Genomic DNA, 26,159 nt, shown 5'->3' on the forward strand with positions numbered 1-26,159 from the left:
CTTAACAGGGTCTTCTGTAGAGCAAACTTTGTACACTGCTTTCCCCATGTTTGGCCGCCCCGTGGCACGTGGAGTTCCCAGGCCAGGGGTCAGATCCAGGCTGCAGTTGCCGCAGCTGCAGCTGGATCCTTAACCCCCTGTGTGGGGCCAGGGATTGAACCTGTGTCCCAGGGCTCCAGAGTCTCTGCTGATCTTGTTATGCCACAGCCAGAACGCTGAGCCTTTTCAATTTTGACAAAACCCCATGTGTCGAATTTCCTTTTATGAGTCATACTTCAGTGTCAGGTGTAAGAACTCTGCCTAGCTTTAGATCCCAAAGATTTCTCATATCTGTTTTTCCTAAAAGTTGTGTATTTCACGTTTAAATCCGTGCTCCATCTCGGAAGGTTGTTGCCTGTGGTTGTCCGTTTGCCCCAGCGCCGCGTGCCAAGCCGACTGTCCTTCCCCCCTGGAATGGCCTTTGCACTGTTGGCAGAAACCAGCTGGGCGCATTTGTGGGCCTGCGTTGTGTTCTCTGCTCCACTGCATTCGTCTGTGTGTCTCGGCCTTGTTGTCTTGACGGCTGGGGCTCTATTGTTAGGTCCCAGAATTGGGTAGACGGATTCCTCCTACTTTATATTCTTTTTCAAAATTACTTTCGCTAGTCCCACGCGGATTGAAATGATCGTGTGACTTGCCTGTCTGTTTTGGCCCTGGCGGGCAGCGGCTTGCTGTGGGATCTCAGTTCCCAGACCAGGGATGGAACCCAGGCCGCAGCGGTGAGAGCACCAGGTCCTAACCACGTAGGGAGCTCCTGTGAGTTTCCTTCCCTCGTCTGTTATTGTGGTACATTACAGTACCTGTCTTTTGGCTGCGTCTGGGCATGTGGAAGCTGCCTGGCAAGGGATCGAATCCACGCCACAGCAGTGGCCTGAACTGTTGCGGTGACAACTCCCTTTGCTTGATTTTTTTGAACATTGAGCAAGCGTTGCATTCCTGAAATAAACTTCCCTTGGCCATGGCACATAATTCTTTTTACTTACATAGTTTCCTGAATTCTGTTCAGTAATATTTCACTAAGCATTTTTGTGTCTATTTTGAGGGATATTCCTCGGTAGTTGTCTTTTTTGGTGCAGGCTGGGCTAGGTTTGGCGTCAGGATAATACAGGCTTCATGACATGAACCGGGGAGTGTTCCCTCCTCTTATTTTCTGGAAGCGCCATGTAGAACCGGTGTTAGTTCTTCTCTGACTGCTTAAAAGCAGAGTCTTCAGTGACACTCCCATACCTGGAGATTTCTTTTGTGGGAGTTTTAGAATCGCCGCTCCCGTCTCCTTAACATGCAGGGCTATTCAGAGTGTCCCGTTCCCGTTGGAGCCTGTCTAAGACGTCAGGCGTCTGTGTGGCGTCTGTGTGTCGAGTTTGTCGTTTGCACGGGTACACCCTTCATCTTTGACGTCTGCAGGGCCTGTCGTGGTCTCCCTGTCTTGGTCCTGCTTTGGCGAAATTCCTTTTCTCTCTCAGTCTTCCTAGAGGCTTGCCAGTGTCATGATCTTTACACAGAGTCACTTCTCATCTCATTGGTTCTTCTAGCTTCAGTTTCATTGATTTCTGCTTGGATCTTGGTTATGTTCCTGCTTCTGCTTCCTTTGGCTTCATTTTGTGCTTCCTTTCCCAGGTTCTTGAGGTGGAGCTTAGGTTACTGCGTTGAATGGCTTCATTTTTACTGGCACACCTGCTGCTCTACCAGAGCTCGCGCCTTCCAATCAGTGGCCTGGCCCACAGGGTAATTGCCTTTGGAGGACATGGGCCTGGGCGCTTTACCGGCCTAAATATCCAGGTGCCTGCCGCCTGCCGGACCCTGTGCCCCGTGCCCGGTGCAGAGATCCCTTCCCTGCCACCTCCCAATTCAGCGCCGCAGAAAACCCCTCCGACCTCAGAGGAGTAGCCTCTCCCGTGAGACGTATACAGACCTTTGCGTGGAGCTTGCAGGGGGCCAGACGGGACCCAACCCCTGCCCCCGCACATGAACACCGGGGGCTCCAATGTGCTCTGTGGGAGGGGTGGGCACCAGGGGTGACTCCCCAGGCTGTGGCATGACTTTTGAGTCGCTCGTCCTGTCCAGGAGGGTTTGGTTCCTGGAACTCAAGAGTCTGCGCCAAACTGCTTGGAAAAGGCTCCTTTCCGTCTCCCTAGTGTCGCCTCCGGGGCTGTGGGGTGTGTTTAGTACACCGATGAGATGAAAGGTAATCTTCTGGAAGCTAAACTGAGACTGCTCTTTGGAGCTCACATCTCAGTATCTCTTGGTTCCCGACGGGCAGGTGGCGCGGGTGGTGGAAGCCTGGTCACCTGACGATGCTTTGCCTCAAGCATCTTCTTCTACGCGCGATGCCTTTCTGCCACGAGTGTTGACGTCTTAAACGCGGGTCTCCGGCCTCTGCTGACCCTCACTGTGCTTCCGCCTCGCAGCAGATCCAGAGTGCCATCACGGGCACGCTCAGCCCCCAGGGAATCGTGGTGCCGGCGTCCGCGCTGCAGCAGGGGAACGTCACCATGGCAACAGTGGCAGGTATGAGGACAGAAAAGGACACTGTCCTTGAGCTTTTGCAGAAAAACGTCCTCTGTGTTAGAATGAGGCAGGCGCAAAGACCGGTTTTCATGAGCGCCCGTTTCCAACACAGGAGCGCCCCCATCTAGAGCCCTTCGAACCCCCGATTCTTGTTAATTCTCAGGAACAAATGTTCTATGCAAATTGGGTTTCCCCATCGAAAAACACCGGGAAGAAAAGTTCTATCTAGGAGTTGAAAACATATAGCAAAACCAATGGAAATTTTCAGATAACATGGTTTTTAATTGTGCTCTTAGCAACACCTGGAAAATCTTAAGTCGTGTCCTGAATTGAGGACGAGGAAATGAAAACGCAGCCTTAGTGTGTTTGTTCCAGATGCACCAGGGAACTCCAGCCTCAGTCCCCTTCCCACATGGGCTTTTCTTATGTGTTGCACACACAGACCTGTTGTGAAAATGGAAGGGGCACAGGGGGGGAATTTACCCTGAAACCCCCACGTAACTAATTGTGCAAAGGGAAAGCTCTCTGGGGAGCCAAAACACACGGAATCAAAACATAACGGGGGAGTTCCTGCTGTGGCGGGGCAGGTTAAGGATCCAGTGGCTTTGTCTCTGCAGCGGCTCGAGTCACTGCGGGGTACAGGTTCAACCCCCAGCCCCACGCAGTGTGTTGAAGGGTCTGGGGTTGCTGCAGCTGTGGTGTAGATCGCAGCTGCAGCTTGGATTCTGTCCCAGCCTGGGAACTTCTGTGCCTCGGGTGCAGCCGAAAAGAAAGAAACTAGAATGAAGATATTTGTTGCCTAACACTCTTGGCCTTAATTTGTGCCAGTTGGTGGGCAAGTAGGAGGTAGAGGCGAGGGACGGAGGGTCACTGCCCGCCAGCCGCCCTGCCCGCCCAGCCGCCGGAAGCGGCCCGTCAGCCAGCAGGGTGGTGACCATTGGAAGTGATTTTCAAAGCCCATAAGCCGTAGAGTTTATTCTTCCCTCATGGACATGGATGACTCAGGCTGATTGGCTTTTTCCGGTTCCTTTTGAGGGGGCACAGTCTATCAGCCTGTCACAGTCGTCACTCCCCAAGGCCAAGTGGTGACACAGGCCTTGTCGCCTGGCACGATCCGGATCCAGAACTCCCAGGTGCGTGGGCGGGCCCCGTGGAGAGGGGCGGGGCGGGAGGGGGACTCGGGTAGAGCTGGGCTCCAGCCGCTCCCTCTGCACGAAGCTTCGTCTCTCCCTCTGCACGAAGCTTCGTCTCGGGCTCACTCCATGCGACAGTCCCCCCTTAGTCTCGGCCTCGGGTGGTGTTTCTCTTTCCCTCTCTGACTCCCTCGTTACTGCAAAGTGGCAAAGTGCAGAGACGCCCAAGGAAGGAGGAAAACCATCACCCCATCCCTCCCCAAAGCAGCCCTTCTTGTCCAGTCTAACGTGGGGCTGTGTGGTCGTCTCGGCTTCAGGAGATTGGAGGCGACATAGACGCCCCCCCCTCCAGGCCCCTGGAGCTTCACAGCAGAACCGCCCGCCCGGGCCTCCAGCTGAGAAGGGGGAGGGGGTGCTGAGAAGTGACAGCGCTGGGGACGCCAGGATGTGCTGGGACCTTAGGGCCGTCCTACCCTCTGTGCCTTTGTGGTAAAATGAGACCAGCGCCCCCCCCCCCGAGGACCTCCCCCCTCACAGAGCGAGGCTTAAGTCCGAAGCAGGTTTCTGTTGTCAGTTCTCATTTGGGCCGTCAATTCATGGTGTCAGCGCCTTGTCGTTGGCCTGTGCGGGTGCGGTCCGGCCCCACCAGACCTAAGTCAGGAGCAGGTGTGAGAGGCCTAGGGCAGCGCAGGCAGAGGCCCCCCGGGCACACACGGGCCTGGGACAGAGGTGGCTTCCCCCAGTGCTGGCCTCCATTCCCCGAGCACCCCGCTCCCCGATGTTTTCTGTCGACAGAGGCTGTGAGCGTAAAGCGGGCTCGGGTCAGGCATACTGTTCTCAGGGCCCTTCTCGCCCCCGCCTGCCATCCCGAGCCCTTCTGCTCTGGCCCTCGGTGGCCCTGGCAGCCCTGCAGTGTCCCTTCCCTGTCGCAGCCCCCCCGTCTGTGCTGCCAGGGCCGCAGAGGCGGGGCTCCAGAGAAACAGGCCCTCAGGGTATCTCAGGGAGAGTAAGCGTTTGCTGGGGCCCAGGCGGGTGTTGGCACTTTTCTCTACAGCCCTGTCGCAGCTGTTCGGGCCGCTCTGGGCTTTTGCCTTCGTACTTGGCCCGAGTCTGGTTCTTGCTGTGCTTCGGACAATCAGGGTGAGACGCTGGTGACGGTTCTCGTGTTAGAAACCAACAGAATTGTGTTTGCCCCGGAAGCGCGTGCCTGGGTCTGATGGCACGAGGTGGCCGGCGTGCTCACGGCCAGTCGTGGTGGTGGGGCAGCAGGCGGGTCCCTCCCAGTGCCCGGCTGGGGTGTGGGGCACATGCACATGGACGGGGCTTCAGCCTGGCCCCGGCCTCGGGGGCCTTTTCTGCCCTAGTGCCGGCAGGCGTGGGCTGGGCGCTCCTGAAGAGTCCTTCGCTGGGCTCCTGGTACGTGCTCGCTTACAAACGTTTCTCCCGAGAAAATAAGACGTGGCCAGGAGTGAGGTCACTGATTTTCTCTCCCTCCACCCGTCCCTTTGCCCCCAGGTAGTCTTTTTTTGGCTGCTCGGCACATGGAGGTGCCAGGGCCAGGGCTCGAACCCGAGCCGCAGCAGCAACCCATCCCAGGGGAGTCTAGTCATTCATAGAACTGGTGTTTGGGTGTTTGAGGTCTGGGCTCTTGTTTGACTTTTTGCAGCCCACGGTCCCGCCGAGGTCTCCCCATCCAGTTGCTCTGGGTCCGAGACCACGGTGTCCAGCCGTCCGGCCCCTCCCCTGCCGCCCCCTCCGCGCCGCCCGGGCTGTACCACGTCAGGCCGTTTCGCCTCCTCTCCTGCCCCTTCTCCTGGTTTCTGAGGGGCACCCCCTCTCTCGACTTAGTGGGGCTTGGCTTTGTCGTGCCGGGGACCCCGCTCGCTCCCAGGCCGGCGCCTGTTTGTTCAGACGCAGCCGGCTGACCCGTTTTCTTTGGGAGCGTCTTCGCGACGCGGTGGTTTCTGGAGTTCTCGTCAGGGCTCCGCGATGACCACCCTGACCGGCATCTGGGAGGATGCGGGGTCGATCCCTGGCCTTGCTCAGTGGGTTAAGGATCCCGCGTGGCTGTGGCTGTGGTGTAGGTCGCAGACGCGGCTCCAGTTCACCCCCTGGCCTGGGAACCTCTATGTGCCTCGGGTGTGGCCCTAAAAAGACAGAAAGAACCGCTGGTTTCCGCTGAGCGCCGTCGTCACAGCGCTCTTTCTGGTCCAGAGTCTGTTTCCGTCCGAGTAAGCGGCTGTTTTGACGTTTCCCTCCGAGAAGTTTCCACGGCCTCCGTGGCTGAACCCTCGCGGATTCCCTAACCCCTGCTCCATGGTGCCTGCCAAGTGGCTTGGCCGGCCAGGGCCGCCTCCTGGTCGTCCCAGGCGTCCGACGGGTTCCTGAGCCTTCCGTCCATGCCGCCCCGAGGGCCCTTCTCCCCCAGCTCCCACGTCTTCCCCTTTCTTGCCTGGCGAGACTGCGGGTGGGAAGGGGCTGTGCTGGGACTCAGCCGCCTCAGAGGGACGGATTTTGCTCTCATCCTGGACACGCAGGCGCTTTGCCGTCGAGCGTGAGCTGTGGTTTCCTGTCCTGTCTTCTCCTCGTTCGTCTGACTGTCTGAGGCCCGTTTTTCCAGTTTTCCGGAGCACAGAGGGCCTCGCTCCCGGTTTTCAGCCCAAGCTCCGTCCAGGGGCTGCTGCAGGCCGGCGGCTATCGGGGCTCAGGCTTCAGTCCACTTGGCGGTGGACGGCAGGGCCCGGACCCCCGTTCACAAGACGCTTCCCTTTGCTCCAGCTGTGCGGGTCCGGTTCACTGGCCGTACTGGGCACCGCGGAGCCCTGGTGTCCTGGGGCCCGGACCGTTTCCTGAACTCGCTGCCACAGCACCCCCCCCCCGCCCCCATGCCCAGGCTCGTTCCGGAGCCCTGACTGTTGGCCACCAGACCTCTGAACAGAGTCCCTTGAGTTTGGTGTGTTTGGATTCGTGCTCCCACTGCCCGCTTGGGTCTCCCTGTGAGAGGCTCCCTCCCACCACCACCCCCCGTTAGGTTTTCAGCAGGGTTCTCATTTCTGAGGCTCTTCTCTGCCTTCCATGCTTCCTCTGGAAGCAGCACCCTGTTCGGGGCTCCGGGATGGGCACCGCTGCCTGTGCTTTCCGGGCGCTGTCTCCTCTGATGGCACCGTTCACTGGCTTTGCCGTTGGCCCTCTGTGGCGGAGGCTCCCCGGTGTCAGGGACAATGGCCTGTCGCGTGCTGGGCTGTAACAGGCAGCCCTTCCCGGGCCAACCTCCCGGGTCTGCGGCCGGCCGGCCGGCCAGCCATCTCTCCTTCCTGCACTTTCCCCGGGGAGGACTCTGCCTTCTTGGCTGGGGCGGGGGTCTCCGGTTTGTGTGATTTCCCCGTCCTCCTCCCACCCTCCCGCAGGGCTTCGTCTGCCGCCTCTGCTCTGTTTCTTTGGGAAAGAGACCCCCGGTCTCTGCAGGGAGGGGGGTGGACGGTTCATCCACAGAGACCGGTGGGGGCGGGGCGGGGGTCCCACTGCTTCCTAAGTGGATTTGCACCCAGTTTCCTCGGCCCCGGCATCCTGCTGCCGTGCGCAGGCCCGGGCTGTGCAGCAGTGCAGCGGCGGCGTGGGCGGGTCCCCTCTCAGGCCCTGGGCTTCTTGGTGGCATCTGGGAAGTGGAGCTTGCGGCCGCTGTCACTCTCCCTGTTGGTGAGCCCATGTTGGCTTTACTCCTGCTCAGAAAAGCAACACTGGAACCAAACCCATGTCACGTTTCATGAAGAAGGTCACGTGTCAGATGAGGGCAGACACCGGCGACAGGCTCTGTTTCCGTCTCGGTGCTTTTGGAACTAGTTTTAAAAGCTCTTTTTCCTGTGCACACAAACGTGAGTATGCAGGTAGCACTTAATACCGTTCAGTCCTTTAGCAAGTAAACGCTAGGTACTTACAGTGGGGGACCTGCTCCTCGAAGAGTGAGCGTATCTGAGCCGCAGGGCTCCGGCATGTCTGCCCATAAGTGAGTCACTCACCCACAGGGGCCTTGGTTGTCCGGCCACCTGTGGTCATAAGCTGCGAGGACGTAGCCTCCGTCTGTATGCTTTCTAACCGAGTTTTTCGTTTGTTTAAAAGCTTCAGTTACAGTTAAACCAAGACCTGAGCATCTTGCATCAAGACGACGGCTCCTCCAAAAACAAGAGGGGGGTTCTGCCCAAGCACGCCACCAACGTCATGAGGTCCTGGCTCTTCCAGCACATCGGGGTAAGAGCAGGCGCCGTCCCAGGTGGCCAGACCCTCAGAGATACTGTGCCGACAGCGCGCGGAGGTTCCCGACCTGGGATCGAACCTGTGCCATAGCAGTGGCAACGCCAGACCCTTAGCCACAAGGCCACCGGGGAACTCCTGAGATGCTTTCTTCCTGGCTTATTTTCCAGAAAAAAATCAACTTCAGTGGGCTGGTAGGGGCCTGGTTGAAGAATCCGACTGTCCTCATTGGCTGAGCATGGGAGGGTCACCACAAAATGGGCAGTGCTTCAAGAAACTGAAATCAGGAGGTCCCGTCTTGGCACAGTGGAAATGAATCCGACCAGGAACCATGAGGATGCAGGTTCGATCCCTGGCCTCGCTCAGTGGGTTAAGGATCTGGCGTTGCCATGAGCTGTGGTGAAGGTCACAGACGCGGCTTGGATCTGGAGTTGCTGTGGCTGTGATGTAGGCCAGCGGCTGTAGCTGCAAGTGGACCCCTAGCCTGGGAACCTCCATATGCCTCGGGTGTGGCCCTAAAAAGACAAAAGACAAAAGAAAGAAAGAAACTGAAAAAAACAAGGGGCAGTGCTGGTGAAAGGAGAGAAGTGAGCAGAGAAGAGGTGTCTTGGGGCAAAACCTTGGGAAATAGCGCTGTGTGTATATTGGATTGGAAAGGTGAGGTGGGGGTGAGCTTGTCCACAGAGGGGTCAGCAGGTGGCTGTTGAAGTAGAGTTTGGCGCAGCGGGCAGCCCTGGCTCTCCTCCTTGTCTGTGTGCCCCCTTTGTCTCCAGGAGGCTGTCCTGTCTCAGGACGCACATGCCGGCTACTGATGTCACCAGGAGGCTAGCTCCTTACCCACCTGAGCCCCACTCTCCAGGCCCCTGACCTCAGCAGAGGCTGTGACCCCCAGTGGCTCTCCGGAGTGACGGGGGTCTAGCCGCCGGGTCTGGCCCTCAGGGAGCCAGGCTGGACTGGCTGGGGGGAGGTGGGGGCTGGCCCCGGGTCTGGGGGGACAGGCAGGCAGGGGCCAGCAGGAAGGTCCATCGAGTGGTTTTCCTTCCAGAGCCCCGGCCCCGGGCTGCTCCCGGGAGCTGAGCCAGTTGGCCGGGACCTGCCCCTTGTGGTAACTGCCATCATCACGCACTGTGGCCTCGGCCTCCTGTGTCTCCTCCTTGCGCTGCGGTCTCCCCACCCCCTTAGGCCTTCACACCCCCACCCCAGGCGCCCACCCCAGGCCGAGGCTGGCGTTTACTCCTTGGTACCTGCCTCCACCCTCCCCCTGATGGGGAGCCCTGAGGCCAGCACCTGGCGGTCGTCTTCAGTCCCCTGGGGCTCAGCCCTGGTCACTGCTGAGCTCCCTTGCTCTGCCTGGAGCCAGGCTCCCCGGCTGAGGGACGTCCGGGAGCGGCGGGCTGCCGGCTCTGCCCCGGGGGTGAGTGGCCCCCATGCTGGAGAGGAACAGCGCCGACTTGGGCTGTGTGACCCCGTCCAGAACGCTGTCCTGGAGAGAGCCAGGAGGACGTGCATTTCGTGGGTGAGGTCACAGGGACGATGGCCACAGGGACGGGGCGTGGCTGGGGTGCGAAGGAAGGCGCAGCGACTTGGCGGGTCGCAGGGCCAGTCCGCAGGGCCCGCGAGGGCAGAGAGCTCGAGGAGTGGTGGTGAGTGGCAGAGTGGCGATGCGGGCGTCTGAGTGTACTGTGCTGATTGGGACCCGCACAGGTGGCTGCAAGGCAGAGGTCAGGCCGGGCACAGGGGGCGGCGCAGGGGCATTTTCCTGTTACGTTTCCTTAATGTTTTAATAATTTCTAAGACAGGCCTCGCCCACAGGGTCGGCTAAAGTGCCGCGTGTTTTCTCTGTGCAGCATTTTCTGTTCTTCCTGCCTCGTTTCTTGGAAATCCTCTTCTGGTAGTTTCCCTGATGTTGGTAGCAGCAGTCACTGCTGTTTCGGGGTTTGTTTTCGGGTTTGTTTCCTGCCCGCTTTTCCTTTTATGAGGTTTTAAAGGACAAGCACAGTATTTTCATTTCTGTGAGCTCTCACTTGGGGCCCCGTGCTCATCTGGAGACTCAAAGCGAATTCCTGTTGGTTGGTTACAGGAGTCAGACTGCCGCTGAGATAAATCTGAGCTGTTCCGTCATCACCACGGTGTGTGTACCGTGGCTTTCCCAACATACTGAGTTCGCTGAAAATCCAGACGAGCTCCCACCCCCTCCCTTGAGTGGTACTGTTCATTCTCTGGGGTCCTGGTCGGTGCAAAACAAGGGCCTTTGGTGCCCGTAGGTTTTAGAGTAAACGGCTTACCCGTTGCTCCATAGAGATGCTAATCAACCTGGTTTATTACTGTAGCTAGAAAGTACTTTCCTTTTTGGTACTTTGGAGAGTTTTGAGGAGTTCCCTTGTGGCTCAGGGGGTAAGGATCAGGCATTGTCACTGCTGTGGCTCAGATTTAATTCCTGGCCCAGGAACTTCCACATGACCTGTGTGCAGGCGAAAAGAGAAAAAAAAAAAAGCCTTTTGATCCAGGCAGACCTCGCTTTAGCGTGCTTCTCAGATGCTCCTCGGATGCCCGTGTTTTACAAGTTCAAGGTGTGTGGCAGCCGCGCGTGCGTGGGGCAGGCCTGCCAGCACGTTGTTTCCAGCAGCATCTGTTCACATCGTGTCTCAGTCGCTTTTTGAGAATTCTCACAATATTTAAAACTTTGTCGTTGCTATTTGTTATGATCTGGGATCAGTCATCTTTGATGGGACTATTGCAGAAAGACTTGCTGAAGCTGCAGAAGGTAGTGTTTTTAGCAATTAAGTATTTTTTAGTTAAGGCACGTACACTGTTCTTCCAGCTACGGTGCTGCAGTGGATTACAGCATGGTGTAAACATGGCTTCTCCGTAGCTTTTTTTGGAAGCCAGTACATTCGTGACTGGCTGTGGCGGTATTCGCGTTAGTAGACGGCCTGGAACCCCACCCACAGTGGTTCCCAGGTGTGTCCGTATGCACTTGCGCTTTAATTCTGTTCAGGTGGAATAGGTTAGGTATGAAATATTTCTTTCAGGAGTTCCCGTCATGACTCAGTTGGTAACGAATCTGACTAAGAATCATGAGGTTGCGGGTTTGATCCCTGGCCTTGCTCAGTGGGTTAAGGACCCAGTGTTGCCGTGAGCTGTGGTGTAGGTCGCAGATGCAGCTTGCATCCCTTGTTGCTGTGGCTCTGGTGGAGGCCGGCGGCTACAGCTCTGATTTGACCCCTAGCCTGGGAACCTCCACATGCCGCGAGTGCAGCCCTAGAAAAGGCAAAAAGACAAAAAAAGAAAGAAATCTTTCTTTCTTTCTTTCATGTACACCCGCCCTCAGTTCAGTTCTTTGCGACAGACCCGTTCATGGAGCAGAGATTTGTCCCTGAGACCCCATCGATGGCATCCGGGCCTGCCAGGCTCAGCTTCTGCTCGCAGGTCCCGTGCGGGAAACACATCCCCTGCATGTGCCAGGCGTGGAGCGGCCTGCCAGCCTGTTCCCCTCCCCTCATGAGTTACCAGCCCCTGCGCGCCTTCCTCGTGGTGGCACTGAGCTCCCGTGACTATAAGAATCAGCACGGCCCCGGCGGGCACACGGGCCGCGCATGCTGCTTCTCACGGAGGGTGGGAACTCGCGTGTGTCTGCTCTGCACGGGGGCGGGTTACGGCCTCAGCTCACACGTGGGAGGCGCTGCAGAAGCCGGGCCGCATCGCGGGCTCATTGGGCCCCCCCGTGCCCTCCGCGCCCGCAGACGCCGGCTCGCCAGCGGCCACCGCAGCGGGCTTTCCGGGGCAGCCGGCAGAACAGCTCCGTCCTGTTGAGGCATTTCTGGATCCCGTTGCGAGGCTGAAGTCAGGTTTAGCGAGCAGCCCCGCCGCCGCCAGTCTCGCTGCGGCTATTGAGTCGTGTGCCTCTCGGTTGCCTGCGCGCGCTCTTGAGCCCCTTTGTACAACGGAAGCTCATGGCGACTCTCCTTGTTTTCAGCATCCCTACCCGACAGAAGACGAGAAGAAACAGATCGCGGCTCAGACGAATCTGACGCTGCTCCAAGTTAACAACTGGTGAGCCGCGCCCGCTGCCCGCGGCTGCCGGTCAGCTTGACTGGCGCCGACAAGCGGGGACGTTTGACAGCACAGGGGCTCTTTAACTAGCCTTCCTCGGCCATCAGAGCCGGACTTGGGGGCAGGACACCCAGGCTTCAGTCCGCACACGCCTTCCCCTTGGGGTTTCATTGGTCAGTGCCCCACGGGGGACTCGGGCCTCCATCCCATTCGCTTGGGCAGAAATGTGCTTCTCAGAGTCCCTGATGTGGCTCAGAGGGTTAAGAGCCCAACACAGTGGCCTCGAGGACACAGGTGTGAACCCTGGCCTCGCTCGGGGGTTAAGGGTCCCGCGGGGCTGTGGCTGGGCGGTAGGCCGGCAGCTGCAGCTTTGGTTCGGCCCCAGGCCTGGGAACTTGCATTTGCCACAGGTGCAGCCATAAAAAGAAAAACAGAAACGTGTTTCTCCAGGCCTTGCCACCCCCACCCCACCCCCACTCCAAACCCGGATGCTTCCCGGGGCGGCGGGCATTGAGGTGAGCGCTCCTGACTGCCACCCCCCGCCGCCCCCCACCTTTGAATCCCGCATCACCAGTTCAGCAGGGCTCAGGGGGCCAGTGCCTCAGCTGGCTGGCCCGTGGCGGTCCTGCCACCCACAGGACGTGGGGACCTGAGAGGGGCAAGCCCAGGGCAGCGCTTGCTTTGCGAACGAAACGCTCTGTTCCGGTGCTGGGGCCCGTGTCGCTGTGGACACTCGGACCCTGACCGTGGAGGAGGCAGTCACATCGCCGAATGGCGTCAAGGTTGGGAATTGTTGTATCTAGAAGGGTTGACTTCAACTTTTTCTTTTTTTTTTTTGTCTTTTTGTCTTTTTGGGGCCTCACCCGCGGCACTTGGAGGCTCCCAGGCTAGGGGACGAATGGGAGCTGCAGCTGCCAGCCTACGCCACAGCCACAGCAACTTGGGATCTGAGCCGCGTCTGCCACCTACACCACAGCTCACGGCAACGCCGGATCCTTAACCCCCTGAGCGAGGCCAGGGATCGAACCCGCAACCTCATGGTTCCTCGTCGGATTCGTTAACCACTGCGCCACGACGGGAACTCCAGACTTCAACTTTTAATTGTAAAATTAGTAACAGGTCAATACATGTCTTTTGTAAATTCTAAAGTTTCCAAAGTCTTAGAGTTAATATTTGTAGCTATTTTTACCTTTTGTGACTTTCTTTCCTTTTATATTTACAAAAATGACATCTGGGAGGGAGCATGGGCACACCCATCACCTGCATACGCCTCTGGCTCGTGGTAGCTCGGACAGAGAAGGTTAAGAGACAGCGGAGGGAAGCAGCGCCACCTGGGGCGGGCGGTGAGCTGGGCTGTCCTGACGTCCCCACGCCGTCCTCACCCTGCGCTGCGGGGGCCGAAGGCCAAGTCTGCAGGAAGCCAGCCTCTTCACTTGTCCTGTTAGACCACGGCCAAGGGCAAGCACAGATGTGCTCGAATCTCGGGATTTTCAAGTTAAGCAGCCTCAGAGCTGAACATCTGTCTGCACTTGGGGCCCAGATAGAGACACACCCCCGCGAGGCCTCGCTCCCCGCAAGACTGCGGGGTACGTGCTTTTGCTTCCTCAGGAGGGAGGGTCAGCCCCGTCCACAGCTCTGGCAGTGTCATCCGTGTCGCTGTGAATGTCAGATTCACAGACGTGGACTCAGCCAAAGTGAGGGAGAGCCGCTATTCACACGGTTACACGAGAAGCAGCCTGTCTCTCTGGACACGTAGATAGTACACACGCCGACCCTCGTGAGCGCCTCTCGTCACGGGACGCCGGCTTATGTTTTGGGGTGTGGGGGCACCTGGCCTGTCGGGAGGGCCACTGCGGGTTCCGCCCGGGCCGTGGTGACCCCGAGGTTTCCTCTGCTCAGGTTCATCAACGCCAGAAGACGAATCTTGCAGCCGATGTTGGATTCTAGTTGTTCAGAGACTCCGAAAACAAAGAAAAAAACTGCTCAGAACAGGCCTGTCCAGAGGTTCTGGCCCGACTCCATCGCCTCGGGGGCCGCCCAGCCAGCCGCCAGTGAGCTGACCATGTCAGAAGGTAGGCTCGCGGCCGGGCGGGCCTGCGGGCGTGGGTGATGCTCTGGGCCCCGGGCGGGCGGGCGGGCGGGCATCTTCCCGCATCTGAATGTGGGGCACTGGCCCCAGACGCTGGTTCTGGAAGCTTGTTAGGGGTGCGGGAGTGGGCCTGGGAGGGGGACACACAGCCCACGCGTGCGGGAGACGTGGCCTGCCTCCCACACGGGCTCATGGCCAGTCCCCAAGCGAGGTCCCTCCTGTCCGTTTCTCTCCCTCCTCAGTGGGGGAGGGCGGCTGCCACGCGCCCGTCTTGTCCCTGCAGCCCTTGTCCCGCTTTGGCTTCTTGCCTTTGAGCCCGTCCCCTCGTCCCAGGCCCCGTCCTTGGGTGTGCGTTGGCCGCACTCCGGTGGCTGTGCGGGAGGCACGTGCCCTTACGAGCGCGTCCCGACCGGCCCGATCGCCTCTTTCTCTGCCGGGGCACCGTGTTCGCCAGGAGAGCTTGGGGCCGGTGCTTCTCCAGATGGACTGTCGGGCTCCGGTGGCGCTTGAATGCGCACAGCTGCCGGGCTGCTCCGGGCTTGGAGCCTTTCCTCTGCCTCGTCCCGGACAGTTTCTCTTTGTCCATCCGCTTGCCGGGCTCTTCCTCTGCGACGGTGACGCCCCGCTCGTCCCATCCCTGTGCTGTTCGTGTGGGGACACTGTCCAGAGGTCCCCGGAGTCGATGTCTCTCTGGGTGTCCCTGAGTCTGAGCAGAGGGCAGACAGGGCAGGACCCGCCCTGCTGCCCTGCTCGGCTGCTTCTAGCGGCTCTCAGCCCCGGGCTGCTTCCTGGTGATGGAATTCTCACCGCGGGGTTCACCTGCCCGTGGGCCTGCCGGGCTCTCTGACTGGCTGCCACGCACGGGGCAGCGCGCCTTCTCGGGGCCGGGTGTCCCCACGTGGCTCCGAGTCGCCCTGGGCGCCGCTCTGGCAGGTGGCTGGCCCCGTCTGATCGCCTTGTGCTCTGCCGCCGCAGTGCTTGTCTGGCGAACGGTCCGGCCCGCTTGCGCCACGGCAGAGGGGCGCCTGAGGAGCAGGGCCCTGCCCCGGCCTGTGCCTTAGGGAGGTTCCGGCCCGGCTCTGTCAGCCCCGGACACTGAGACTGCCCCGTGGGGTGGTTTCCCGCAGGCTCGCGGTGTTCCCGGGCTGCGCGGGGCCTGGGCCGGGACCTCTCGGCGGCCCCCAGTCGCCCTGTTTCCACCTGGGGTCTTGAGCTGGGCGCTTCACGCTTGGCTTCACCATCTGGGTTTTGTTAGGCAGGCGTCTCCCACTCATGCTTAATTTGCATCTTCAGTTTCCATTTGCTCTTTTAATTCAAGAATTAAAGGATTGGGGAGTTCCTGCTGTGGCGCGGTGGGTTCAGAGTCCGCCCACAGCAGCCTAGGTCGCTGAGGAGGCCCCGGTTCGATCCCTGGCCCGGCGCAGTGAGTTAAGGATCCGGGGCCCCCACAGCTGGGGCGCAGGTCACAACCGCAGCCTGGATTCAAGCCCTGGCGTGGGAATGTCCGTGTCCCGCAGGTGTCGGGGGTGGGGGAGGACTCGTTAGAAAGGCGTGTGTGTCTCTCTCTCTCTGTTCCTGCTCTTGGAAAAGGTGGCATGCATCTGTCGGGAAGGAAGTTGGTACCAGGGCGTCCAGCGAGCGGTGCCCCTTTCCTCACCCCGGCCTCCCGGCGCCTCGAGACAGTGCTGCTCCCCCTCCGTGCGCGCCCCGCTCCCCACGGGCAGACGCGCCGGCTGGGCGCCGACAGGTGCCTCTCCTTGAAGATCGTCCTGAGCTCGTGACACCGGGGCCGTGCGCCCCGCACACACCGCACCCCTTGTCAGTGTGGTGGGTCTGTGCGGACGAGCCTGTGCGGGCACCATGGGGCATTTCCTGGCGCAGTGGCTGGTGCCTGGTAGTTTCCCCTCCTCGGCTGCTGGGCGTTGTGTGTCCCGGGCTTTCTCTTCTCCCCGACGGGCCTCCTTCCCCTGACCTCACCCCCGCCTTGTCTCGCATCCGATCGTCTTGCGGCCTCTCCTGTGTCCTCCGTCGCGTGTCCTCTGAGTGGCCCTGGCTTTCCACCCTGACCTTCCTGGACCCTCTGCAGCCCGAGAGCTTCGCTGCACAGGGTCTGGGGCTGATTCTGGACAGTTTCTCAAACCCCGGGGCTGCCCCAGAAACTCACAGCAGGGCTTGGTGGGTGAGTGGTGACATGTTCCGGCCCAAGCGCTGACGGCGGGGTGACGAGTGCCTGTGCTGCAGGAGCTGTCGTGACGATCACCGCCCCCGTGACCATGAACGTGGACAGCCTGCAGTCCCTGTCGTCGGACGGGGCCACGCTGGCGGTGCAGCAGGTGATGATGGCGGAGCAGAGCGAGGACGAGTCGGTGGACAGCACGGGGGACGGCGGGGCGGCGCTGGCACCCGGCCACCTGGGCGGGCTGGTCCTGGAGAACAGCGACTCCCTGCAGTAGGGCCGCGCCCGCGGACTGGCCTGACTTTTTACAGTTTGCACAGCAAACATTTTACACAGTTTTACTCCCGTATGTTTTATATGTAGGTTTAGAAGAGTGCACTTTTGTATTTCCCAGTCAGCTTCAAGAGCGTCTTTGCTGGTGCAGCGACTTCTTCCAGGGTGTGTGAGTGTGTGTGTGTGTGTGTGTGCGCGCGCGTGCGTGTGCGTTTTTAAGGAAATTCTTTAAAGGTTTAACGCTAAAAATGTGATGAATGACAAACACCCCCCCAGCCCACAAACCCCCGATTAGATTAAGGACTAGTGCTGCCATTTTCCGAGAATTATGCAGTTTTCATTTAGCTCTGTGGTTACAGCAGGCCTCCGGGGGCTGACTGATTTGTGTAGCCCATGGATCTGAAAGAAGCTTCTGCACCTTAGAACTGCCAGTGTGACCTGGGCAACAGCACACACACCAATAACCCGAGTGTGACCCGGTGGCGAATGTAGGTGACTCGACGTGGTTACCGTCCCTGATGGCCCCTGAGCCTGTGTCATTTGCTATATATGAAAAGAAACTCCTATTTTTAACTTGCTGGAATTATTGGATAAAGAGCTATTTTTATAAATTCATTATGAATTGACTATGACTCTCTCGAGGATGAAATGTCCAGAGAAGACACAGCACACGCCTGCCGTCTCGGTTTGGATGTTCCGAACGGGCCAAGTTTAACGAACCTGCCCAAAGTTAGCTAGGATTCCGTGGCCCTCTGCCTTCCCAGGGTGGAGGTGTTCTCTTACGACGGTAAATGAGACACAGCTATTTAATGAACGTTTGCTGTCTTCAAATTGTAGTTGATACGTAAATGCTCAGATTGCATTTTACACTTGATCGAAACACACATCTAAAGAAACCGACTAAACAGGACTTGGGTAAGCTAAGTGAAATGGTAGCCAGTCACCAGTTAAAAGCTCCTACCAGCGTCCTTGAGTCTAACTTAAACTTGACTACAGTGACATGGTTGGTATACCATGTCAGCTGGATCCTGTTTTAGAATTTTAGTTAGCCGTATGTTATGCATAGTGTTTATGATAAACGAATCTAAGGCATCCTCTGTGCCCTGGCTCAGAGCCGGGGCCCGGGCAGCCCCTCGGCTTGGTACGTCATCACGGGCCACGGAGGGACGCAAGGAGCGGGGCCTGGGCGGCCTCCCGCTGGGGCTCGGGCCGGCCGCTGGTCCCGGTGGCGGGGTTTGCCCTGTCGCTGCTCTTTGGGATTTCCAGAGCCTGCCCTCTGACCCGGTCACGTCCGACCTGGGAGCGTTTCAGGACTTCCCGGGGACCAGACACCCCGAGAGCAGCCGGGTGTGGTTCCTGGGCTTGGCGTGGCCCCTTGGTTGACTTCCAAGCTGAGCTTTTTCTCAGCGAGGACACAGCACACCTAGCTTCCCAGAGGAGAGCTCTGTCCAGGCATGAAGGGGACGCCCAGCCCCGCGGGGCCCCGAGGACAGCCGCGCCGTCGGGAAGGCCGCCGGGTCCCGAGATGGAGCCACGGGGACTGGTGTGGCCAGGGCTGCGTGGGGCATGTTTGGAGCTAGAGCAGATGTTTTTCTAGAACTGAGTCCCCCCCAAATGGTTAATACCTGAAGTTAGTCATAGGAGGATACTTGCCAGATACCTTAGAAGGAAGAAGGAAGGACTGGGGAACTCCTTTTAAAATCTTTCAGGAAATTTAAAGGAAAAACTTGACTATGGATTCCTTGGGGAGGAAAGTAACCCTCTTAAGCAGCTACTGTGTGTCCTTATTTCTGAACAACTTTAATACTGTTTAAGATATTAGACAATATTAATTTTAATACTTTGAGTCAAATCTACAGAAGTTTAAAAGATCATTTAAGTCCAACAAAGTTAGAACTGAAGGCCAGGACCCAGGAAGCTGGCCGGCCAGCTCCTCCCTCCCTCGGCCCCTCTGCCCGGCTATAGGTTAGTGGGGACCCTCCCAGCACCAGGACTCCCCGGGGGTGGTGTCTCCCCGGCGGGGTGTGGACCCTGGGGCCGTCGGGGGTGGACTGTCAAGGCGGTGGTGCGGCCCGTGCCCCTCCAGCTGAGATCGGCTCTCGTAAGCCCTGAATTCTTACACGGTGGAGGGACAGGAGAAGGGTGCTCAGAGACAGGGGCCCGGGACGCGGCCTGGGGTTCCCGTAACCTCTTCCCTTGAGGAACTGCAGGCACTTTCAACAGCCCGACCGCAGACGGTTTGGGCTCCTGAACCGCTGCCCGGGGCACCAGCGTCCCTGGGCGCCTGATAAGCACCTGTTCCCAGCCCTTGACTCCCAAGGGCCCTGCTAGAGGACGAGCCCACCGGGCTTGCGTTTGAGTGATCAGGCTCCATCTCGACTTGGCTCTGGCGAAACCCTTTCCCCACGAAGGATGCTTTTGAATGTGTCTCGGGCCCCAGGTCCTCATGTCACCAGCTCCGCCGCGGAGGGGCAGTGGGCAGCGGGGCCGAGCCGGGCAGCCTCACTCGGCCCCGTTTCTGAGCCGAGGGGCTCGGCCACAGCTTGGAGTGGGCAGCGCCCAGGGCCCCGTGCCCGCACCCTGCGCGGAGGGCCCCGCTGGCACCTCTGCGTGGCCCGGCGAGAGAGCCGGCCGGGCACGTCCTCCTCAGACCCCGGACGCCGTGGGAGGCCGCCCCGGGGCCAGTGACGGATCCTCCGCAGTCCTCCGTCCTGTTAGCTCTGTCCGGTCTCCGAACTGACAGTCTTTAAATGTGAATCCTGTAACCATGTGTTCTTGGGTTGCTGTCTTTGGAAGGGATTTTTGTGAAGCAATTGATTTATCAAAGCAAAAAATTAAAAGCAGAAACCGGCTTCATGGGTGTTTTCTTTTCTAAAGCTCATGTCACCACAGCTGCTTTCCCGTGTCACAGACGACGCTCAGGTGTTGACGAGGGTGCTGGTGACCCCGAGGGTCCCCGTGACCTCTGCCCATTCTGAGAACCCGGCTGCGCCGCCCTGGACCGCGCCGGGCCGCGCCGGTGAGCCTCTGGCTTTGCAGGAGGAAGACGCGCGTCTTCGGGTTTCGTGGTCGTTGGTGACACTCCAGTGATTCTGACAGAGTGAGCAGCAGGCGCCTCGTCAGCGATCGTGCCGGGCGCCCTCGGGAGCTCGCTCTGTGCCGCGCCGAGCGGTGCCCTGGCGTCTCGAAGAGGCGCCGTCGGCTTTAACTCCTCAGCCGCTGATGCCGAGAGACAACGTCAGCAAACCCTAGTTTTTTGGTTTTTTCCCCCACAACACGCTGAACTGCCCGGGCCACGGCTGGAACCCGCCCACGGCAACCGAGTCCTTTACCCGCTAGGCCATCAAGGAGTTCCAGACATTGGGTTTTTTTTTAAAGTGCGTCTAAAATTGTGGCCTTGGCTGGAGATGAGGCGTGACTGCTCTGATGTGTGTTGTCTTAAGACGCCGTTCTGATCGCTTTGCCGAGAAGCAGAGTCACCCTTTCTCTCTGCAGCTCCTGCGGGTCGGAGGCGAGCGGGCGTGCGTGCAGTGAGCCAGGTGAGAGGGAGCCAGGGGAGGCCTTGGCCCAGCCCTTGGCTCTTTTTCCAGGCTTCGGGTTTGTAAACGGGAAGAAGTTGGTTTCTGCAAGGAAGGTACTGGTTTATCAGGTCGCGTCTAGCTCGAGGCAGTCTCTGCCTGATGCAGTTCTGTCTGGAGCGAGATGAATAAACAAGCAGTGATGGAGCAGATCCTGAAAACAGGAGCTGCTTCTGGACCCAAGGTCCAGAGTCGTGCATTTTGTCACCTCACGCCGACGTCCTGACTCACGTGGATGAGGTGTGGCCCACGTGCTGTGCCACACACGCTCTGAGAAGAAGTTCTCAGCGTGGGTCGTTTTGCCCTTTTGCAGTTAGGTCCTCTTATCGTTACTAAGACCCGGGATCTCCGTGCCATTTTTCAGCTCAAGTTTGCAAAACCATAGAGCTAGCATCTCAGCCAGGGCACGTAGTGGGCGAGTGCTGGCCTGGGGGTGGACAGCTCTCAGTGCACCTGCTCTCCCGCCAGGCGGAACCCGGCCCAGGACAGCCTCGCGGGCTGCCTTCTGGCCCTGTCAGGCTGTCAGGGGCTAGTCAGTGCTGCCTGAGGAAATAACCTGCTGAGTACTTCAACTAGTGTTCAGAAGCCTTATCTTGCACAGGCGGTTCCTTTTTTTTTTTTTTTTTTTTTTTTAAACCACGTCTGCACCCTGTCCAGGCCAGGAATGGAATTAGAGAGAGAGCTGCTGGCCTACACCGCAACCACGGCAATGCACGGTCTGCAACCTACACCACAGCTGACGGCAGTGCCGGATCCTCCAACCACGGAGCGGGGCAGGGATCGAACCCACATCCTCACAGACACTGTGTCGGGTGCTTTATCTGCTGAGCCACAGTGGGAACACTTCCGTTTTTTATATCGCTGTTTGTTTGTTTGTCTTTTGCAGGCCACACCCACGGCATATGGAGGGTCCCAGGCTAGGGGTCAAATCAGAGCTGTAGCTGCTGGTCTACACCACAGCCCCGGCAACGCAGGATCCGAGCCACATCTGCGACCTACACCATAGCGCATGGCAACACCGGATCCTTAACCCCCTGAGCGAGGCCAGGGATTGGATCCTCGTCCTCATGGGTGCTAGTCAGTTCGTTACTGTTGAGCCACGACGGGAACTCCTACGTCACTATTTAAATGAACCCAAGACTGCAGCCTGTACGAGCCAATCCTGGCTTTAAGATAAAGGGTCTGAGTCGGGGATTCTTTTGTCCCAGTGTATTTGAAAAGGAACATTTCAACGATGTTGACGGCTTTAGTTGCTTACGTATTTTTAGAAAATGGTTGGTAGAGGAGTTGCCGTCGTGGCTCAGCAGGAACGAAACTGACTAGGATCCATGAGGATGTGGGTTCGGTCCCTGACCTCGCTCAGTGGGCGAAGGATCTGGCGTTGCCGTGAGCTGCGGTGCAGGTCGCAGGTGCGGCTTGGATCCCGTGTTGCTGGGGCCGTGGCGCAGGCCGGCGGCCGCAGCTCTGGTTTATCCCCCGGCCTGGACCCTCCATGTGCTGAGGGTGCAGTGGACAGAAAGGAAGGAAGGAAGGAAGGGAGAGAGGAAGGAAGGAAAAGAAAGAAAACGGTAGGGAGAATCCGGTGTATTTTAAAACATCTTGCTTGATGTTAACGCGTTTTCCCCAGCCGCGTCTTCACCCCGCAGTCGGTCTGTGTCAGAGTGAAGGGAAGCCCTTGGTAGCTTTCGCTGAGCGTGGCCGCGCATTTTCCAGAGGAGTCGGTCGGAGCACAGCGTGGAGCTGGAGGAGGCCCTCCGGCTAGTCAAGCCGCAGAAGCCGAGGAAGGAGCACGTCCAGGAGCCCAGAGGGGGCGCAGCCCGGAGCCCTGGGGCCTCGACCAGGGCGGTGGCAGCGGAGGAGCGGGCCAGGGCCGAGCCAGGCAGCCCGACGCCAGCAGGGGCTCGTCGTCACCTCGTCCGTCATCACGGGACAGAGTGCCGGAGGGTGGCTTTGGCCAAATCAAGGGGCGGACGGCCTGGACTTGGAGCAGCGACAGTCTGGGGAAATCCTTTCAACATCCAAAGCTGACGCGTTCACGTCTCGAGTCAAGGGAGGATTCGTGGACATCCAGGGGCGGTGACCAGGGTCTTGCTCGCCGACGGAAAGGAAACCCTCCCGGCCCACAGGCATGCCAGGGAGTCGCACCTCCCAAACCCGGGCCCCGCTGAGCCTGAGTGCCGTCCGGCCGAAGTTAGAAGGTGGGCTGGGCACCTGCTCCGGGGGCATCGCTGCCACAGGGAGGTGGGTCCTGGTGGTCCCCGGGGCCAGGACGCTCTGCCCGGGGAGGCTTGTCTGCTGGCCCCCGGAGGACCTGCACAGAGACGCTCGTCGGTCCAGAGCCCCCGGGAAGGGCTGAGTGTGGACGAAGTCACAGGAGCCAGATGGAGTTAATGAGAAGACTGAGCCATAAGCTACGGAAGCAGCCTAGTGCCGTTCTTAAAATGCTTAAGAGGAGTTCCCATCCTGCTCAGGGGGAATGAATCTGACTAGTATCCATGATGATGCAGGTTCGACCCCTGGCCTCGTTCAGTGGGTTGTGGACCCGGCGTTGCCGTGAGCTGTGGTGTAGGCTGTAGACACAGCTCGGATTGGCTGTGGCTGTGGCTGTGGCGTAGGCCGGCGGCTACAGCTCTGATTCGTCCCCGAGCCTGGGAGCCTCCATATGCTGCGGGTGAGGCCTGAAAAGAGGAAGAAAACATGCTGAAGAAACGAGTTGGCGGCAAAACCAGTGTCCCTAAGAGGAAGTCGTCGGGGGCCTGCTGTGAGTCCTGTCCACTTGTAACGAGCAGCATCATGTCCTGCTTTGGAGCTTCCGCCAGCTGCCGGCCAGGACACGGGGTGCCTGGTGCAGGTGGACCTGCTCGCCCCCAGCCCCTCCGCTTCCCTCTGGGGCTGCCCTTCCATCGGCTGCTCCCCTCCAGGGCTCCGTGACAACGTGCCTTTGATAGCGTTTCAGTGTCACACGCAGCCATCCCGCCTCTCTCTTTAAAGTTATAAACCTTTAATCAGGTAAATGTGTGCTCTGAAAACTTGCGATCTTTAATTTCACCCACCAAACTAAGTAAAAAACGGCTGGCATGTATTTGTTGTTATTATACAATACAGCAATCCTAACTTGACTTTAAAATTAAAAAAACAAAACTGAAATTCTGAGATCAGCTCAACAAACACCCCTCCCGTGGGGCTGGTCATTCTAAGTCAGGGCAGGGTTCTGACGCCGGGGCAGCGTGTCCACTGGCAGAGCCCACAAAGCAGCCTGCCTGGGGGGACACGGAGCTGTCAGAGCAAGGCTCCGGTTTCAGGGCCGGATCCAGGGACCCCGGGGGACCAGTCCACGCAGCAGCGCCAGCCTTCCTGCAGCACCGACCCATCACCAGCGCTCCCGGCGCCTGGACGCTGGGTGGCCCGTCGCTCCCAGCCTGGCCTTTCCGACAGCCAGCCTCCTCCCTGCTCCCTGCTGTCCTCCCGGCCCTGCTGGCAAAGGACTGAGGATCTGGCAGTGCTGCTCTGACGCCGGACACCAGCCCCCTCTGTTCTCGTGTTCGTGGCCTTGCCCTGTCTGGAGGACTGGCATACACGTGCCACTTGGGTGTCCACTCACCAAACCAGAGAGCCCACGAGGACTCCAGCAAAGCCGGCCCCCGGCGGGTGCGCTGCTCAAAGCCGGGCAGCCGTGCTCCCCAGGGGCCAGCCCCCGGCCGCCCTCTGACTCAGCTTGGGTCGCGCCCTCCTCAGCCTGGGCCCTCGGCCTGTCACCTGACTTGAGAGCTTCTGCTGTCTCCTGGGCAGCCCCGCTCGGTCTGTTGCAAAATGCGGCTGCTCTGGCTCCCCGAGCACCAGTTCTTTCCGTGCCTTTTTTTAAAACTTGCGGTGAGATACACAAATGATAAAATTTACCGTCTTCACTAATTTTAAGCACATGGTTCATTTCATCTTCCCAAACGGAAACTCAGTCCCATCACCCCACTGGGCCCTGCCTGGCACCACGTTCTCACTTTGTTTCCATGGGTCCGACTCCTCTGGGGACCTCTGTGAGTGGCCACAGTCTTTGCCCTTCTGGGACCAGCTTATTCACTCGGCACAGTTCCTCCAGGTTCACCTGCCTGCAGCCTGTGTCAGAACGTCCCTTTTCAGGGCTGAGTACTATTCTAGCACGTGTATAGACCCCGCTTTTGGAGTTCCTGTTGTGGCTCAGGGGTTAACGAATCTGACTAGGAGCTGTGAGGTTGCGGGTTCTATCCCTGGCCTTGCTCAGTGGGTAAAGGATCTGGTGTTGCCATGAGCTGCGGTGTAGGTCGCAGACATGGCTTGGATCTGGCGTGGCTGTGGCTGTGGTGTAGGCTGGTGGCTGCAGCTCCGATTCAACCTCTAGCCTGGGAACCCCCATATGCCACGGGAGCGGCCCTAGAAAAAGGCAAAAAGACAAAAACGAAAACAAAACCCCCCCAAAAAAAACTACTTTTTATCCATTGTCTGTTGGTCTCTAGCTTTTTCCTGGGGGCCCCGATTCCCTTTGCCCCTGGTTTATCTCCTCTTTGGCTCCTCCCACCAGCAGGGGTGCTCCTGTGCTGTGGCCTTCGTCACTCCAGGGCTGGCCTGCTGCCTGATGGTGGCGGGACCTTGGCGAGTAGCTGTTGAGTGAGTGAATGAAGGAGCCCTTTCAGGCTCCCGCCGTCGAGCCCCCGGCCCAGAGGCAGCTCCCCCTGGTCAGGAGCTGGGAGGCCCACGGCCACTTCCTCTCCTGGCATCGACGGTTTGGTCTGTGAAGAAGCTCTCGCTCTTAGAGCCTGGATGTCTGCGGACGTGTGGAGGCACGTGACCGACGCTCCGAAGGAACGAAGCTGCTGGTGGTGGTTGAAGCCAAGAAGACAGAATCGGGATGAGCTCTCCGGGCAGGAGCCTTCTCAGCCGGTCCCGGGCTCACACCACAGGGGACAGCTGGGGACTCCGGCTGGCTTGGCTCTGGGAAGAGTGAGTTCTGGACCCCACTGCTGCTGAGCTGTGATGGAGAATGCTGGCGGTGGTGCAGGGGACCTGTCCCCGCTCAGGGCTCGTTCAGCAGAACGGGCACTGCCGGGAGAGCCCGACTGATGGCCACAAAGCCAGAGGGCCAGGCTCAGGCTGGCCACCCACCCACAGCCAGGCGCAGGGATGGGGGAGGCCACGCTGCTGCCCCCAGATGTGGCACTGTCGCCCTCTGCATGCCGGCTGGACCCTGTGGAGAGGCTCCATGTCCTCCTCCTTCCTGGGCCCAGGCCCCCCAGATGGTCAGGGACGAGTCCTCCGAACACATCGGGGGCCTGCACCTTCCCCGCGGGGGGTGATGGGGGAGTGATGGCGCTTTGGGGTCCAGAGGTTGGGAGGTGGGCTTTTCTTCCCACCTGGATGGGAGTCTTGGGGTGAGGCGTCCACAGTGCAGGAGGGCCCCAGTGTGCCCACGTCCGCGCCCCAGCTTGGGGGAGGGCGGGTCCAGCAGCAAACCATGGTCGTGGTTTGGAGCCGAGGAGCTCGACCAGGTTGCCCTCGGGGCCACCAGGGTCCTGAGCCATCTGTCCTCGGGGCTTCCAGTTAAAAGGGCACCTTGGGGAGGGCGAGGGTGTGGCAGAGATTAAAGCCAGCAGCAGCGGTTTCTCCTCTTCCTCAGCAGCCCCTCCCATTGTAAGCTGAGCCTGTGGCCACTGAGTAAAGCTCCCACTGCCCACCTCCTTGTAGGAGGCTTTCGGGGCCAGCGGGCAGGGCAGCCTCCTGATGCCGCCTGACGCCAGCTGCGCCCAGAGCGAGAGTGCGGAGCGGAGCGGGTGAGCCTCACCCTGGAGCGCTCCCAGCACGGGGCTGCCTCCCAGGTCCACCTGGAGGAAGGGCAGCCATGAACCAATCCAGCACTTTTCCCGTTTGCACAAAGGCACTGTGGCCTTGCCAAGCTCAGTGTTCTCGGGCTGCTTCTAGCAGAGGGACTGCCTTTTTCAAATTCACCCAAGGGTTCACTGTGTGCTGGCAGCCGGATCAGCCAAGGAGACCCAAGGGCAAGTGTGGTGCATGACTTCAGGAGGAACAACAAAGGG

The 26,159-nt window shown here is 59.2% G+C and overlaps 1 protein-coding gene across 1 annotated transcript in view; it reads left to right on the forward strand.

Annotated features, from left to right (window-relative positions):
- PKNOX1 (PBX/knotted 1 homeobox 1) overlaps positions 1-19,371 on the forward strand; it is a 36,208-nt gene extending 16,837 nt beyond the window's left edge. Inside the window, 6 exon segments of the mRNA XM_021071043.1 lie at positions 2,448-2,547; positions 3,583-3,680; positions 7,797-7,925; positions 11,905-11,981; positions 13,881-14,053; positions 16,312-19,371. Of these exon segments, the coding sequence (XP_020926702.1) occupies positions 2,448-2,547; positions 3,583-3,680; positions 7,797-7,925; positions 11,905-11,981; positions 13,881-14,053; positions 16,312-16,523 (789 nt within the window). The 3' untranslated portion in view covers positions 16,524-19,371.

This window comes from Sus scrofa, chromosome 13 (genome assembly GCF_000003025.6).
Source record: "Sus scrofa isolate TJ Tabasco breed Duroc chromosome 13, Sscrofa11.1, whole genome shotgun sequence".
NCBI lineage: Eukaryota > Metazoa > Chordata > Mammalia > Artiodactyla > Suidae > Sus > Sus scrofa.